At 41.9% G+C, this 19,263-nt stretch overlaps 1 protein-coding gene across 1 annotated transcript in view; it reads right to left on the bottom strand.

Moving 5' to 3' along the window:
* Window positions 1-1,542: 1,542 nt before the first annotated feature.
* The window catches only part of LOC126278516 (luciferin sulfotransferase-like), a 43,597-nt gene continuing 25,876 nt past the window's right edge, over window positions 1,543-19,263 (bottom strand). Inside the window, exons 5-7 of the mRNA XM_049978681.1 lie at window positions 11,770-11,890; window positions 6,231-6,325; window positions 1,543-2,110 (exon numbers count right to left, since the gene is read on the bottom strand). Coding sequence (XP_049834638.1) covers window positions 1,784-2,110; window positions 6,231-6,325; window positions 11,770-11,890 — 543 coding nt within the window. The 3' untranslated portion in view covers window positions 1,543-1,783. The remainder of the gene's footprint in view (window positions 2,111-6,230; window positions 6,326-11,769; window positions 11,891-19,263) is intronic.

Below are 19,263 nucleotides of genomic sequence, written 5' to 3'. Positions count from 1 at the left end.
GCTACTGTCGGCAAATATGACATACGCTATTGTCTCAATTGTAATGACACCACAGATAAGAAAGCACTGATGCTGATTTTAGCACATTCTCTGCCAGAAGATACACAGTCGTACTGCTTGATAGGCTCTGAAATGTCCTCTACAAAGAGAGCAAATGGTAGTAAAAATTTTTTTCCTTGGTAGTTGGATTGATTATTTGTACTAACTTATACAACCAAAATCTCTTCCTGAATTCACTAGGTTTCTGTCTTTTCAGTTGCCTTAAAAAAAGGTTCATTTTTTTGGTAGTTGGATTGGTTATTTATGCTAAATGTTACAACAAAAATCACTTCATGAATTCACAAGTTTTTTATCTTTTCAGTTCTTCTTATATGGCCATAGAATTTTAATTCCGTCTTGTACATGGTGAGAATGAATTTACCTACCACGTATGGATGTCAGAAGTTCTCCTCTTCATCCAATTTTTGTTATATTGTGTGTAGCCATAATTTTCTGAAGGCTTTTCAGGTCCCCTTTTTCCAAAAGTTATGGCCAATGATGCATATACTGCTTCTAGTAAAAGTAGACATTGCTATTAAATGTGACGCAAATTGTGGTACTTATGAAATAATTGTTTCGATAAAAATCAAGTTTGATATACCAAATTTTTAAATTGGACTACTTATTTCAATAAAAATCAATTTTAAAATACTTTGTCTTTATATTGGACCAAGTGTATAAAATAATTTCTGATAGCCTCATACTGATTTCTAACTCCATACAGACTGTCCTGAAAATATTAGAGCGTGATCTTTAATAGCTATGAAAATACTTGTAAGATATAGAACGAAAAATTTGGAGTGCAAGCATATAATAATGAGGGAACTATTCAGGAATGAATAAATGTGTTTCAAGCGCCTCATGTTTTTCGTTTTAAATCTCAGGAGTATTTCCGTAACTATTAAATTTTCACACTTAAAAATTTTCACAATTCTGCGTATCATCTAGGAGAAATTCTTGTACGCGTTTCAGTCCACTTTTAAAACGTAGCATATTAAAATTGATTTTTATTTAATAGTTATTTCCTGCTTTTTAGTGTCATGTATGTGAAATTGTTCAATGATTTCAAAAATTTCGATAGGACAAAAACAGAGACATGTGTTAAATTTCAGGTTTAGTTCAGTTTCTCTGCACCTGAATCAAACAAGCTATTGCTTCTTCTTATTTATATCTTGCGATAAAAAAGTGAAATCAAACAGTGGAGATATTCGAGCTGACAAAGGCTTACCGTCGATCGTTCTTCCCGCAAACAATTCGCCTCTGGAACGGGAAAACGGAGAGATTGTAGTTGTACATCAAGTACTCTCCGCCACACACCAAGCAAGCAGGTTAGTTAATATTGGATATCATCCAGTTTTCAGTTGTGATGTAAGTAGTGAGTCTCTGGCTCACTGGAAGCAGGTTTAAAATCAGTTGCAAAATTTGTGCTGTGCAGACAGAAAGACATGAAAGCGATCTAATAAAAACGTGATAAATATATTACTAATAGTGAAACTACAGAGCTGGAGTATTTGAAACTTTTTATTGACTGTTTCTCGCAAGTACAAAAAATTTTAACAGATTATTATTTGACCAGAGGTGGGGAGGTCAGTAAGAACATGTCAGTGAGTCTGTAGCGACATTCAGTGATGGACCCACAGGGCCCAGATAGCTTCGTGTTTTCCCCGGTAGGGTTGTACCGCGCCAGCGAATGAGCGATTGAGATGTGTGTGCATTTGTGTGTGTGTGTATGTATGACAACTTCCTAGGCGTGTCCCCCGGAGATGCCGACGGTGTAGCCGGTGCCGCTGGTCTTCTCCTGGATCCACTTGTCGAAGCGCTCGGCGAATCCTGGAGGGAACTCGTTCCTCCAGCCGCCCGGCTGGCCGCGGCGCATGAACTTGGGCAGGTCGGCCGCGTTCGGGTCGAGGCCCATGCCCTTGCGCACGGCGGCCACGTAGCCCTCCTTGTTCACGGCGGGGTTCGCCTTCATGTTGTCGAAGCTCAGGTGGTCCACCAGCTTCTGCAGCAGATCCTCGCTTACGTCCGTAGACATGAAGCGCGCACACCGCCGTACTGCTGCCGGAAGGTCCTGCAAGGCAATTCAGACAGATGCTTACTTCGTCACTTGTTTCCCGGCTCGGGTCCACGATTCCCTTGAGGTGGAGGGGGGATGTCTGTCAGCGTTCACTGTCACGTTTCCTTCAGAAGCGCCACGTTCCTTATGGATTATTTCTATTAAAAGGAACTGGAGTGGGTGAAGTTGTATTCAGCGCAAGCAAGCAAGTCATCTAAAAATGGTTCAAACGGCTCTAAGCACTATGGGATTTAACATCTGAGGTCATCAGTCCCCTAAACTTAGAACTACTTAAACCTAACAAACCTAAGAACATCACACACATCAATGCCCGAGGCAGGATTCGAACCTTCTACCGTAGCAGCAACGCGGTTCCAGACTGAAGCGCTTAGAACCGCTCGGCCACGGCGGCCGGCAAGTCATTTAAAGGTAAAGCACAGGGCGAGCTGCCACTGCCAGTGCGGCGATATCCAGCATTTGCGAGAGTGACTTTTTAATAACTATGAAAGTACTTGTAAGATTTATAGCGATGAGCGTAGGATGCATGCGATAGATGCGGAAGTCAACTATTCATGCGTTTGTTATGTTTTGCATATGCTAAACGTTTTTTGTCATAAACCTTACAAGTATTTTCAGAACTATTAAAGTTCATAATGACAGATTTTCAAAACTATCTCTATGTGAGTATGAATCTGTATGGAGCTAGGGGAAATTGTTTTATATTTATTTAAAAAAAGGCTAGGACAAATTATTTTATTTTTTTCAGTCTAATTTAAAATATGCAATATCATAGAATTTATTTTTATTTAAATAATTATTTTCTGCTTTTTAGTCGTGCATGTGAAACCTGTCAAACGATTTTAAACATTTTGATGAGATTATAACAGAGACATGTGCTAAATTTGAGGTTTTATGTTAGTCATTCCACCTGATCATATTTAAAATATAACAGCGTTATGCCAGTTAGTTGTAACTAAAGTGCAGTTAGTCACGGAGATCCACTGTGGGGTGTAATTATCGTATATCAGAACTTCGTATATATTCTAATGCCTTAATGCCGAACCGATTTACGATGGAAAAAATTCACTTCAAATTTCTGGAGCTGTGCAGCATCTCTTCAATGTCTTTGTTGACCATATTACACAAACCTTGTAGGTAACAGTTAATAATAAAATCAGCTCGATGCCTTTCACACCTGTTTGACGTTTGTTACCCACATACCGTTCCTAATCTGTTACGTAAGGAAAGATTTCCGTACATCTTTCTTGCAGTCACAGTGTCAATTGGACCCTGGTGGCTAAACTTGGAACCAATATTTTTCCAGTGTATTTCGATTTCTCATAATCACATTAGAATTCTACCAAGTTTGACTGCCATAAGATAATTAAAACCCTGTCTGCAATTCTGAGAGTAACTGCACTTTCATTGCAACCACCTGGCAGTAATAAACCAGTCCATTTAACTGTTATTTTCCTAAAAAAATAAAGAAGAAACCAAAATTAATTTTATATGATTTCTTATAAGATTTCTCTGTGAACGCTATCCTTGTATCAGTGTCTTTTCCCTTCTTCACCTCTTCCCCTCCCTCCTCTCTCTCTCCAACCCCTCCTCTCCCTCTAATTGTCCATCATCTTCCCTAATTCTCTGTGTATTTGCTACTCCTCTCTCTCTATATATTCTCCTCCTCCTCTCTCTGTCCATCTCGTCCTTACCTATCTCTGTTCATTTCCCCCTCTCGCCTCTCCGTGGCTATCTGTTTCTCCTCCCTGTCTCTTTACATCTCATCCTACCACTTCTCCTTCTCCTCCTCAAACCCTGTCACTCCTCTTCCAGCTTCATCTTATCATATCCTTCTCTTCTTGTATGTGTCCTCTCACTCTCCTCTCTGTCACTACCCATCACTTCCCTCTCTCTCTCCGCCATGTCGTATGTACATATACCTCCTTAGACGCAGCCCAATAACATAGATGTAACATAGATGTCAGGGTAACATAGATGTCAGGTGTTAGCAAACTTCCACTCTCGCCACACGTGGTAGCCGTGCAGTCTGAGGCAAGTTGTCACAGTTCGCACAGCTTCCCTCTGTCAGGAGATCGAGTCCTCCCTTGGGCATGGATGTGCGTGTTTTCTTTAGCGTAAGTTACTTTAAGTTAGATTAAATAGTGTGTAAGTATAGGCACTGATGACCTCAGCAGTTTGGTCCCATAGAAGCTTACTACAAAATTTCCGAAAATTTTCACTCTCACATCCTCCCCTACCGAACAGATTGACAAGAAAGCGAGATAATACTAAATTGTCACCCAGTTATGAGTTAAGTTTAAAGTTTCAGGTCTCTAGGTTTAGTTGAAATTAAATTCCAAATTAAGAAAACGATCTAATAAAATGTTTAAAACTTTCATAATTTAGAAACCCAAAACTCAGGGGAAGTTTAAGTAATCATAGGAAAGCCATCACAAAATAGAGAAACTGAAGATAAATATAATTTAATAATAAAACATGGGGATTGTATTTTGAAACGAGTTACCTATGAGAGATTACAAAGTTCAGTTCAGTATTATAACGGCATCAAGAGAGTGGCCTCAGAGGTATCAGACTGAGGTCCCGAAAATAGTTAAGACGTTAATCGAATTGCACAAACTTACATTCCGTGAGAAAAACCAGGTAAAGAACAATGTATGTCATTAGGGAAGGAATGATGCTGATTCCTTGTATTTTGAGATTCTTCTCTCAATACTGAACTGCCTTCACCATCAGATGAAAGGCTACATAAAAGTTTCACGTATATAAATAGTGTTCTGTACTAAGTATGGTATAATACACGCTTATTTTACAATGTCATTCTTGTATGTAGGTTGGAAATCGCAACACATCACGGGATCGCGTTGCCGACGCCGCATCGTGGGTGACAAGAAAAAGTGCGGGGTCCGGAATCTTATGAACTGGACAGTGGTAGAATACAAAACTCAATATCACCAGCATAAGGCCCAACAACCTAGCGTGATGGGTCTGAGGTGCCATTTCATTTCATATACGAACCCCTTGTCATCCACAGCACTCTCGAAACGTTACTGTACGTCGACGATATTCTACGCCCCGTTTTGTTGCACTTCATGAGAAGCCATCCTAGGCTTACATTCAGTAAGATACTGCCCTTCCGCACATACAGTTTCTACTGCTTGTATTCTTGCCTATTAAATCCTACCTTGGCCAGCAACATCGCCAAATCCATCCACAATTGATAACGATTGGAGCATTATGACCAGGGCCCTCCAACTATCTCGGGATTTTGATAATCTGTTTTTCCAATTGGGCAGAATCTGTCACGATATCCCACAGGAGTACATCCAGCAACTCTGTCAATCAATGACAATGAGAATGATTGCTGGTACAAGGGCCAGAGGTAGACCGACCCTTTACTGATTTGCTCAGTTTGTGCATCTCTTTCTCTCGAATAAATCAACCATTTTTTCTGGAACCGTAATCATTTTTTGAACATAGATGTACCTCACATCTACCTATCTCCATCCCCTTCAGATAACTCCCATTTTTTGTCTTAGAGAGTATATAAAAGTAAATATAAATTGAACGACCCAGTGATTCCTCAGAACAACTAGTGCACCTGTAAATGACGCAAGCTGTTTTTTTTTTTTTTTTTTTTTTTTTATCAGAACAGCTCCACAGAAACAAATGTTTGGAGCGACTAACACGGCGGACGCTGGCAGAAAGTTTGTGTCGTCATGATAATCCCCTTATTTACCTCCATGGTCTCTAATGTCTCGATTATGCACACAAAGTGCTCAGTCATGGTACATACATGTTTGTATATAGGCTTGTGTTGACCGGACCGTGCACGCGAATAGTTGTTGCCGTCACATTCATCAAATCGACGAATGACGCTGAAGCACATGATGTGAAGACACGGTTACTAAGTGACCACGAATTGTTAATACTGCTGTTTCTGTTTTTCTCGCTTTTATATGTTTATTTTAGAGTAATTCCGAGGATGATGACTTGCTCCCTCGATACGTGTTGCTCCCTGTGCTTTTGCTTTATGAAGGGAGATTGAGTCTAGAATTTAACACTGAGTTTAACAACAACCACCTCTCTTCCACATGGATAAAAAAATGGTACTTACCCTCTTCATTTCTTCATAAGTGGTGAAGAGGACGTTTGGCTGATCCCGAAGCTTCCAGTAGCCCAGGACGTGCGCCCAGTATGGGCCGTACGGAACTGAAACATTAGAACGCTTGTCATAAAGCGAAGCAAAGTTTTTTGATGTTCGTTTGATAAAGATATGAAGTCCCCGATATGATGTCTGCAACATATCGTTACTTTTACCATGTTGCCAAAAAATAAACTATATTATGAACTCAGTGTTTTTCAGCAAACTCTCTTCTCCTTTGGCCAAGAGTGCTCTCCCATGAGATGTCTAGTCCCATGACGGAACGTGACGAGGGCATAGAGATGAACATTCTCCTGAACTGCGAACTCCAATTTTTTAACTTTTTATTCAGTTTTTGCAATTTTTTAGGTATCGTAACCCACCAGCTTTATCATGCAAGAGGACAGGTAAAGTTAGAGACCCTGTGGAAGTAAGGTAGGAAATTAGCGTAAATTTACAGATCAATAATACGTTGAAATCACAATAATTGTGTACTGCTGGACATGGATAACTTGGACAGGGAAATACTGCCGTATTTACATCAAGTATACTAGTGAGAGCACAGGGACTCTAAACCAGGCTAGCTGGACAGATCACCTGAATATCAATACAGTGTCTTAGCGCTGGGAGGACATTACAAGTGTTACGTATCTAATTTGAAAACTAAGGGTCTCGATTAAGAAACCGGAGTGGGGTAGCGATCTAATAATGAATCTGGAGTCGTATGTATTGGGGAGAACGATGGTTCGATGCCATCCGGATTTAGATTTCTTGAGTCTTTTCCCCTCAATAACCTCAAAGAATGATAATATTAAATTGAAAACACTTTGTAATATTCTGAAACAATATGTTTATTTGTGCACGAATCGGCATCCGACTTAATAGGCCATCTTTAGCTGACAACGGATCTCCCATACACAAGTAAAATGTCTTACGGCTTACAGAGACATTATTTACACAGAAGCTATAAAAACGATGATATGTAAAGTTTTTGAATAGGAAAGTGTTACGATGTTTGTCATGTAGAAATAGTTATTACACTAACTAAGAAAGAAAACAAAGTTTTTATGTGGAGACAAATTTAACAGCTGATGAGAAATAATGCTGAATTTACAATCTGAATCTAGTATTTCCAACTACAACTTAATTTAACAGAGAAAATTAAGTTTTGGCATTTAATGCTAATGTGTAATTCTGGGTCATATGCTTGTCGATTTCCGGTATAGCCAGTAGGGTCATCAGTCTCTACGTTCTGTTTAGAAAAGCAGAATATGAGTCATCTTTCTATACTTTCTGCTAACAAAAGCAGAAAGATGACCCTACTCGAAATAGTGGAAATCAATAAAACCTTCCATTTTATCTGTTTTTGCGACATTCAGTTGTCAGCTGAAGGTAGGGTAAGACGCCGGAAGCTCGTTAGTGAGCAAATAAACATAATTTAGCAAAACATCAGGAAGTGTTTCCTATTTAGCATTATCATATTCTGCCAAGCACTGACGGAAAACTCAAGTAGTGTTGAAAGAATGGTAGTTTCTGCCAGATGCCATACGTTTTATTACCAACTGTTTTTAGCTAGTGCGTGCTGTGTTTTAACAGTAAGGTGCACCTGCTGACTGCGCTGTAAATGTTCCAAACGCCAGTAAAAGAAAACTAGAATTTGTTTATAGTGGAATCGATCGTTTCAAAGAACAGATCTTAGCATTCATCTTATGAGCATATCGGTAAACACTGGTATGTCTGGATGTCCATGTGGTGGTTTGAATCCCCCACCTCTGTAATACACTTCCATCGCGATACCCCTGCTCCACCTCTGCAGGGTTTTTTAAAGAACCCCTGAACCACCTTCGCTCGGTTTTTTGAGGGAAAGAGAAACAATCGTGTTGCAGATCTTACTCATTTTATGAAAGGTTTTAATATCACTACACTCCCTCTGCAATGAAAACTGTGTGAGGTGTTTCAATGTCCAGTTATATTACAAGCTGGAACAGCAGTCATTGCTTGTAGGGCTGTTCAGATGTTTCTAGCACATTTAACGACAAACGTCTGGCGCTAATTTTTGGACGAATGTGTGATGTGAAGAGAGCCAGAATAATCCACCAAGAATTGGCGTGACGAATGCGTCACAGCAAACATTATCTGATTAGAAAAACCATTCATGTTACTGCACGTCAATGTTTTTGGAAATACTATAGTTGCTTGCAGCAGGACGTTCTGCTTGTTCAGTTCAGTGCGATATTTTCACCTGAAAGGTCTGTTTACAATTTCAGGCGGTGTTTGAAATCTCGTAACATTTCCAGTGATCTATCACTAACGGTAAGTTAAATAAATTTGATTTTATGCAATCATAATTTCACGTAGCACAATGAGCATGAAAAATGCGTGTGTCGTAAATGCCAGTCTCATTGATTTTATCTGGTTTTTGTGACTCTCCATAGCTTTCATTTTTCGTTCATTCAATGTTGGAAACTGAAATTTAATGAAATACATGTGAATTCCTGTACTACACTCCTGGAAATTGAAATACGAACACCGTGAATTCATTGTCCCAGGAAGGGGAAACTTTATTGACACATTCCTGGGGTCAAATACATCACATGATCACACTGACAGAACCACAGGCACATAGACACAGGCAACAGAGCATGCACAATGTCGGCACTAGTACAGTGTATATCCACCTTTCGCAGCAATTCAGGCTGCTATTCTCCCATGGAGACGATCGTAGAGATGCTGGATGTAGTCCTGTGGAACGGCTTGCCATGCCATTTCCACCTGGCGCCTCAGTTGGACCAGCGTTCGTGCTGGACGTGCAGACCGCGTGAGACGACGCTTCATCCAGTCCCAAACATGCTCAATGGGGGACAGATCCGGAGATCTTGCTGGCCAGGGTAGTTGACTTACACCTTCTAGAGCACGTTGGGTGGCACGGGATACATGCGGACGTGCATTGTCCTGTTGGAACAGCAAGTTCCCTTGCCGGTCTAGGAATGGTAGAACGATGGGTTCGATGACTGTTTGGATGTACCGAGCACTATTCAGTGTCCTCTCGACGATCACCAGAGGTGTACGGCCAGCGTAGGAGATCGCTCCCCACACCATGATGCCGGGTGTTGGCCCTGTGTGCCTCGGTCGTATGCAGTCCTGATTGTGGCGCTCACCTGCACGGCGCCAAACACGCATACGACCATCATTGGCACCAAGGCAGAAGCGACTCTCATCGCTGAAGACGACACATCTCCATTCGTCCCTCCATTCACGCCTGTCGCGACACCACTGGAGGCGGGCTGCACGATGTTGGGGCGTGAGCGGCAGACGGCCTAACGGTGTGCGGGACCGTAGCCCAGCTTCATGGAGACGGTTGCGAATGGTCCTCGCCGATACCCCAGGAGCAACAGTGTCCCTAATTTGCTGGGAAGTGGCGGTGCGGTCCCCTACGGCACTGCGTAGGATCCTACGGTCTTGGCGTGCATCCGTGCGTCGCTGCGGTCCGGTCCCAGGTCGACGGGCACGTGCACCTTGTGCCGACCACTGGTGACAACATCGATGTACTGTGGAGACCTCACGCCCCACGTGTTGAGCAATTCGGCGGTACGTCCACCCGGCCTCCCGCATGCTCACTATACGCCCTCGCTCAAAGTCCGTCAACTGCACATACGGTTCACGTCCACGCTGTCGCGGCATGCTACCAGTGTTAAAGACTGCGATGGAGCTCCGTATGCCACGGCAAACTGGCTGACACTGACGGCGGCGGTGCACAAATGCTGAGCAGCTAGCGCCATTCGACGGCCAACACCGCCGTTCCTGGTGTGTCCGCTGTGCCGTGCGTGTGATCATTGCTTGTACAGTCCTATCGCAGTGTCCGGAGCAAGTATGGTGGGTCTGACACACCGGTGTCAATGTGTTCTTTTTTCCATTTCCAGGAGTGTATGAAGAGTTCATGGTGAATATTCTGTTCAACACCTACCCAAATTTACTTAACCGGATATGAATTCCTTGGCTTTGACGAGTTCGTGGTGAAATATTTCGGCATAGATCCATGGGTGCTATTTATACTTATAAAGCCAACCAGGCTTGGATGTGAGGTGTCGTGCCTAAACAGGAACAATAGATATTTGATGAATTTAACGTCTACTGAAGGGGAAAAACACTCTAGCGGCGGTAAAGCAACGGTCCTTGCGATTTCCTTTGTAGGCGAACTAGCAAGTGATAAAATAACACTACCATATAGTTACAAACGAAATATTCGCTAGCTAGAATCTCTTCGAGGGTCCAAAGAATGTAGGCATTCGGAAACTGGGACAATAATGAACCACTGAATTCCAAAAGATTTCCATTTCATGGGGTAACGAAGCTAACGAGCGTTGAAATTTTGAAGAAATCCAAAAAACAAGATGCTATTTAAACAAGAGAAATTATGGACAGTGTTATTGTCTTTATTGATTCAGATTCACTAGGATAAAAACCACAAATGTCCCTAACCAGCAGTAACTGAAGGAATCGATAGAAAAGAACAATCTAACACAAAAGAACTTATTTTGATATCTTACATGTTATATGTTTCGCTGAACTGAAACACAAGAACATAAACACAACAAGACAAAACAATACGTAGCGAAAACAGTTCTTACTGGCAGTAAATGTGGAATTACTAGTTATCAGCATGAATCAGATAATACTGTCAAACTAAAGCTTACTAAATTGAAGGTTACCTCTTTCTACGGCTACCCCTTCAGTATTTATGCCTAATGGGAACATGGGTAGGACAGACAAAATAAACCATGAAATCAACGAGTGTCGTATTTCTGCCGGAGGAAATGACATAGAGGAAAATGATAACATTTGGTTTCAATTGTTCAGACTTACATTTTTAAGTACAAAACTCGTGAAAAATCTGCAGGACTAACGGAGGTTTCGAAAAAAAAAATCGGTGAGAGCTCTAAACAATAAACATTATAATCGAACAGATCTCCTCCTCAGAGAGATTGAAGAAAATAAGAAGGAATTTGCAAAAGCAAATTAGCATAATGGATCTTGCATCCACTTGATGAAAATGTGGTGCGTAAAATGAAATATTCCTTTGTATACGAAACAACAATTATTGGTGTTCTTATGACGATTTAATCTCAGTTTTCGTATTTAAACTTTGGTATTTTGGGTACCATGAAAGTGGTTTAGTAAATACTTACATCCACTTATTAGGCAAACATGTACTTACTGATACTGGTGTAAATCTGTCTTACGCAGAATATTCAATTTCTTTCAGCCCTCTACAGTTTCGACGCTACAAACGATGAGTGCCACACGCCCCCCTTCCTTATTAAATACTGATAACAATCTTATAGTATTTTTCTAGGTCTGAACTAAAGTTATCAGTCAAAAATTATAGCACGTTTTTGATTCTCAACAAAAAATAATTCCCATGTTTGGGGGCGAAAAAGTCAATACACTCGACGAAGGAAAACGAGGCAGAGCCGTATCGGCGACATACTGTGACTGGTGGCGCTCTACTTACGGGATTCGTCCAGGAAGGCCTCCAGGAAGTCGTCTATGGAGCCAGAGTAGCCGTAGCACGTCCTCATGTAGTGGTAGTAGGACACGGCCACGTCCTTAGGGTCGCGCGCCACGTAGATGATCTGTAGGCAGCGCATACACGTGGCACATTATACAGGCCAGCGATGAAAACTTCTTTATGACAGTGCCTTATTATTGAGGTGTTTAGTAATTGCAGTGAATCCTAACACGGTACCAAAAATTATTATGTATTACTCATCCTTTTTCTTACAATTTATACTCTTTAGTGAGCCTGCTTTTACAATTAAGAGCAGACGCATTTGATTCTACTTTTGTATCCTAACAGTTGATACTGATATTCAGACGTTACTTGATTATTACAAAAATGTTTCTGCATTATAAATAATGTGAGTAAACCTTCCTGGCAGATTAAAACTGTGTTCCCGACCGAGACTCGAACTCGGGACCTTTGCCTTTCGCGCGCAAGTGCTTTACCAACTTTTTTTTTTTTTAATTGATCGTTGTGTTTGGTCGTTGCGGACGTCGCAAGACATCCTGTTCAAGTTCGGTCGTTGATCCTTCCACTCAGATTTTTTTTATTACAGAGGCCAACCGGCTCTCTGACCGAACACGCTGAGCAACCGTGCCGGATTCAACTAACTGAGCTACCGAAGCACGACTCACGCCCGGTCCTCACAGCTGTACTTCTGCCATTATCTCGTCTCCTACCTTCCAAACTTTACAGAAGCTCTCCTGCGAACCTTGCAGAACTAGCGCTCCTGAAAGAAAGGATACTGCGGAGACATGGCTTAGCCACAGCCTGGGGGATGGTAGAGCACTTGCCCGCGAAAGGTAAAGGTCCCGAGTTCGAGTCTCGGTCGAGCAGACATTTTTAATCTGCCAGGAAGTTTCATATCAGCACACACTCGGCTGCAGAGTGAAAATCTCATTCTGGAAATGTGAGTAAACACTGATATTTCTGGCAAGTCATCAACTTGTATGATAACGTAGTTTTCTCTTCCCCAACGGCTGGGAGAACGGCGTGCTGACCACATGCCGCTCCATATCAGCAACCAGTGACACCTGTTGTATTAGGCCGACACGGCGGCCGGTCGGTACTTTGGGTCTTCATGTTAGGATGGAGTTTAGTTTAATTTATTTTATGTGATTGATTGTCAAAGTCCATAGACAATCGGTGTACTTGATTTCGATGTCCGTCCTCAAATCCCATCATCACGGTGATTGATTTCGGTGTGTGTTTCCACCCAAACCGCCGTAACTCTCGTACTGGCTGCTGCACGGCTAACGGCGGAATACAAACCACAACCGTTGTAATAAGGTACAACGTCCCTTAAGTGGTAGTGACAGGCGCACGTGCCTTTCATACTTACCAAAATCAGGCACCCTATTCGAACGTAAATTCTTCTCGAGCACGCTAAACGTAGTTTCTAAGCAGACACTGTAACGGCTAATCGTAGTATACTCTACAGTCAAATTTGCAACACTGAGGTAAATTTTGAACATAAATATTAACCGTTAGGCCACAAATGTTTAGATTTAAATAGTAAATTAAATGTAGAATCAAATGAGTCGGTTATTCATTGCAAAGGCAGACGCACTTGAGATCTATTACAGTGCTATGTACCACGAATGGAAAAAGAATGGTATGAGTAAACTGAACATATTTATTGGCCTGGAATCCTGTTATGCAATAAAAACGGTGGCGAGTGTTGGGGTGGGGATCCATTTGAAAATATGAAGTTGACCCCGTCCACGCTGAAGGGGTGATTAGAAGGTGGCCAATTGTTGCACAGACAGATGCTCCCTTTACTAATACTAACTTTTCACCTAGCATATTTTTTCGTACGATGCTTCATTTTCTAGATATTCAGTTATCTCAAGTTGAAACAAACATCCTGAGTATGAACATCCCACCTGACTCATCACAAATTTTAAATAGTATGTTCTAGTTCGTCCCCTGGTTTTCTTCCATACCATCTTGACCTAGCAAATAGATCGTGAAGGTATATTATTTCTAATTAAGTGTCGAACGAATTTTGCTTTGCATTAGTCTACAGCTTTCAGGAGTCCTTTCTCCTCTGCTGTTTCTAGCAGAACCACCTAGCTCGTTTTTCTGTCATTCCAGTTCTTCCGCAGATCCACATTCCTGCAGCTTTCACCTGCTTTGCCAACACTGAGTTTCACATCCGTATGTCAGGGCACGCCATACAAAGGCCTTCATATGTATTCTCTTAACGTGGAAATCGATATTCTTCTTGAGCAGAAGGTTCATCTTATTTTGGGTGACACTCTTAGTCAATACTGCTCTTGTCTGGATTGCCTTGAGATATCTATTGTTTTCCTCCATAATGATTGTGAGACGGTGAAATTCGGTAACTTTCTCGAGCTGCTCACTGCCTGCTCTTATTTCAGTCGTACTTCAACCACCTTTCTTGTTTACAACCCTGACTTCTGTCTTGTTGGTATTTACTTTGAGTTGTAGTTTTGCTATCTCTTGATTTAAGACCCTAATCTTTTTATGTAATTTCTTTTCTGACTCTGCCTCTATTGCTGTCTCATTGACGAATCTGACATAGTGAATATGCATTCCATTCATTTTGACATGAAAGTGATAGAAACTAAGTGATCACATCATAGAATCAACTAATGTCTTCTGATTACAAGCTACTTCACCGATTCAATGATCAGTTATCATTCTAACACAAATGAAGATACACTACTGGACATTAAAATTGCTACACCACGAAGATGACGTGCTACAGACGATGCGAAATTTAACCTACAGGAAGAATGTGCTGTGACTTGCACATGATTAGCGTTTCAGAGCATTCACACAAGGTTGGCGCCGGTGGCGACACCTACAACGTGCTGACATGAGGAAAGTTTCCATTACACAAACAGCAGTTGACCGGCGTTGCCTGGTGAAACGTTGTTGTGATGCCTCGTGTAAGGAGGAGAATGTCGTACCATCACGTTTCCGACTTCGATAAAGGTCGGATTGTAGCCTATCGCGATTGCGGTTTATCGTATCGAGACATTGCTGCTCGCATTGGTCGAGGTCCAATGACTGTTTGCAGAATATGGAATCGGTGGGTTCAGGAGGGTAATACGCAACGCCGTGCTGGATCCCAACGGCCTCGTATCACTGGCAGTCGAGACGAAAGGCATCTTATCCGCATGGCTGTAACGGATCGTGCACCCACGTCTCGATCCCTGGGTCAACAGATGGGGACGTTTGCAAAACAACAACAATCTGCACGAACAGTTCGACGACTTTTGCAGTAGCATGGACTATCGGCTCGGAGACCATGGATGAGGTTGATCTTGACGCTGCATCACAGACAGGAGCGCCTGCGATGGTGTACTCAACGACGAACATGGGTGCACAAATGGCAAAACATTATTTTTCGGATGAATCCAGGTTCTGTTTACAGTATCATGATGGTCGCATCCGTGTTTGGCGATATCGCGGAGAACGCACATTGGAAGCGTGTATTCGTCATCGCCATACTGGCGTATCACCCGGCGGGATGGTATGGGATGTCATTGGTTATACGTCTCGGTCACCTCTTGTTCACATTGACGGCACTTTGAACAGTGGACGTTACATTTCAGATGTGTTACGACCCGTGGCTCTACCCTTAATTCGATCCCTGCGAAACCCTACATTTCAGCAGGATAATGCACGACCGCGTGTTGCAAGTCCTCTACAGCCCTTTGTGGATGAAGAAAATGTTCGACAGCTGCCCTGGACAGCACATTCTCCAGATCTCCCACCAACTGAAAACGTCTGGTCATTGGTGGCCTAGCAACTGACTCGTCACAATACGCCGGTCACTACTCTTGATGAACTGTGGTATCGTGTTGAATCTGCATGGGCAGCTGTACCTGTACACGCCATCCAAGCTCTGTTTGAGTCAATGTCCAGGCGTATCAAGGCTGTTATTACGGCCAGAGGTGGTTGTTCTGGGTACTGCTTTCTCAGGATCTATGCACCCAAATTGCGTGAAAATGTAATCACATGTCAGTTCTAGTATAATAATTTGACCAATGAATACCCGTTTATCATAGCAATTTTAATGGCCAGTAGTGTACTTTAATAACTAGATTTGGTACGTGGTGCCTTTTCTTAACCTCTTATCGGTGAAATCCGCTCAAGCTTTGCGCAAATGTTTTGTGCAGTGCAATTAATATGCCCGTGAATCGCGTCACGTGGCTCTTTCCAGTTCTGACGGCACAGTGAGCACATAAATGTGCCTAGATGAATAATGTTGATAACCATGAGTGAAGTGCACGCTGAAATGTTCAACCTGATTTCACATAGCCCACAAAATGTAACTGCCATGTGTGTTCTTCTTCATTATAACGATCAGCCCCTACTCTTCAATCTGTATATCGAGGAAGCAATGATGGAAATAAAAGATACGTTTAGGAGTGGAATTAAAATACAAGGTGAAAGGATATCAATGATACGATTCGCTGATGACATTGCTATCCTGAGTGAAAGTGAAGAAGAATTTAAATGATCTGCTGAACGGAATGAACAGTCTAATGAGTACACAGTATGGTTTGAGAGTAAATCGGAGAAAGACGAAGGTAATGAGAAGTAGTAGAAATGAGAACAGCGAGAAACTTAACATCAGGATTGAGAGTCACGAAGTCAATGAAGTTAAGGAATTCTGCTACCTAGGCAGTAAAATAAACAATGACGGACAGAGCAAGGAGGATATCAAAAGCAGACTCGCTATGGCAAAAAAGGCATTTCTGGCCAAGAGAAGTCTACTAATATCAAATAACGGCCTTAATTTGAGGAAGAAATTTCTGAGGATGTACGTCTGAAGTACAGCATTGTATGGTAGTGAAACATGGACTGTGGGAAAACCGGAACAGAAGAGAATCGAAGCATTTGAGATGTGGTGCTATAGACGAATGTTGAAAATTAGGTGGACTGATAAGGTAAGGAATGAGAAGGTTCTACGCAGAATCGGAGAGGAAAGGAATATGTGTAAAACACCGATAAGGAGAAGAGACAGGATGATAGGACATCTGCTAAGACATGAGGGAATGACTTCCATGGTACTATAGGGAGCTGTAGAGGGCAAAAACTGTAGAGGAAGACAGAGATTGGAATACGTCAAGCAAATAATTGAGGACGTAGGTTGCAAGTGCTACTCTGAGATGAAGAGGTTAGCACAGGAAAGGAATTCGTGGCGGGCCGCATCAAACCAGTCAGTAGACTGACAAAAAAAAAAAACAACATCAGCCGCAAACTGCTGAGCCGGAACTTTGGAACTTTTATTCATTACAAAGTTCTCATACAGTTATAGAAGCCGGCCGCGGTGGTCTAGCGGTTCTAGTCCCGAAAGGCGCGACTACTACGGTCGCAGGTTCGAATCCTGCCTCGGGCATGGATGTCCTTGGGTTAGTTAGGTTTAAGTAGTTCTAACTTCTAGGGAATTGATGACCTCAGATGTTAAGTCCCATAGTGCTCAGAGCCATTTGAACCATTTGAACCAAACTACTGGTACAACGATGACACTCCTTCAGCATTTTCTGTGGGAAGTGTTTGGTCACCAACCATACAACCGGGTTTGACTCCCTCTGTTTTTCATCTGTGTGTTCACTTGAACCGCAGGCTATGACAGAATTTTGGCACCGGGTCGAGCTGCAGACCAGCGTAGGCAACTGGCGGAAAGCATAGGCGGCTACCTTTTTTGAGGAGAATATTGGAAATTTGATACCACGCTACGACAAATGTCTAAGTCGGAGCGGCGATTATATAGAGAAGTAGCTGGTAAGTGAAGCTAAATGTTACAAATAAAGTATGTTTCATTTCCATTGCGATATCCACTTCGCAGTCGATCAGGAGTTGAAAAGAAAAGTAGCCCTCATATATGGGTTTCTAGTTTACTTCTTGGAGAATTTGTCAGCTAACATTTGTGAAGAAATATGGTTCTGACACGTTACCACATTTTTCAACTCACGTTCAAAACATTCTCAGCGCAAATTTCAGGGAAAGGGAGCTATACGCTCGTGAACCGAGCTTCCCAGATTTGACTTCTTTAGTCCTCCAGTGGACCGACATGGGAAGTGTGGTTATAGAGATTTCTGCGAAATCGGAAGAAAATATGTTTCCACCGGCTGCTGGCAGTATAACCGGGATCTCGTGAACGCCACGCGGGGTCTGGGCACGTGACATTACTGGAATGCGGCGGCCCTGTCGAACAATACATACTCGTATTTTGTAATAAATGCTGTTTTATTTACTTATAACACATGAAACTAGAGTGTGTTAAAATTTTATTTCGTGAATGTAAGCATTAACAGTCACATCTGAATATTATTCGCTCCATTCACATATCAAGGAAGAACTACTGCTTAAAAATTATCGCGTAAAATAAAAACTTTTAATACTCTTTTTGTTTTGCCTTGTTGATTTTTTTGTCTATCGTAATTGAAGTTCTAAGGCTTTATGCACTTTATCTTGTTAATCAATGTCATATAATTCCGGAAATCTATAGTGTTACTGAAATTCAGATTCCTTTGGTATGGCTACTACCAGTACCGGTCAATTGAGAGTTGCCCAACATTACAGGCGTTGGCTTGTGCACATTATCTCGAAGTTAATTGGAAACTGTTACAACTCAATTAGTAAGTCCCGTCAGTTTGTTATATTGCGCACTAGACCAGAATGGAACTGAAGAAAAATAAATCTTGTGCTAAACAGCAGTATGTAGAATGTGGTTCAGTGAAGTAGAATTACTATAATTGGCGTGCGTGAAGAAGAAATGGGAGTCGATGTGGAACACATATGCGATCCAATATTAGAGTCAGAGTTTGACAGAGCTTTGGAAAATTTGCCACCAAATGGCTGGAAAGAAATGTCTAGAGAAAAAATGTATGGAATTAGAAACATATTTCACTTACAGAAAGGTGATACCGCCTACAGGAAAAATAAAGAGGCCTTTGGAGAAAAGAGAAACGACTGTATAGATATCAAGAGCTCTCATGGAAAACCAGTCCTAAGCAAAGAAGGAAAGATGGAACGTGGGCGGAGTATACAGGACGCCTCTACGAGGGAGATTAGCTTGAAAGCAATATTACAGAAATGGAAGATACCGTAGATGAAGTGGTGATTGGAGATACGATGCTGTGAGAACAACCTGACAGAGCTCTGGAAGACCTAAGTCGAAACAAAGCCCCGGGAGTAGACGACATTCCGTCAGAACTACTGATAGCCTTGGGAGAGCCAGCCACGACAAAACTATTCCATCTGGTGTGCCAGATGTATGAGACAGATGAAATAACCTCAGACTGCAAAAAGACAGTAATTATTCCAACTCGAAAGAAAACAGTTCCCGATAGATGTGAAATTACAAATTACCTATCAGTTTAATAAGTCATAGTTGAAAAATACTAACACGAATTCTTTACAGAATAATGGATAATCTGATAGGAGATGGGCTCGAGAAGA

The sequence above is a fragment of the Schistocerca gregaria genome, chromosome 6, assembly GCF_023897955.1.
Source record: "Schistocerca gregaria isolate iqSchGreg1 chromosome 6, iqSchGreg1.2, whole genome shotgun sequence".
Classification (NCBI taxonomy): domain Eukaryota; kingdom Metazoa; phylum Arthropoda; class Insecta; order Orthoptera; family Acrididae; genus Schistocerca; species Schistocerca gregaria.
The sequence above is the reverse complement of the archived record's forward strand: the minus strand, read 5'-3'. Positions and strand labels throughout refer to the sequence as shown.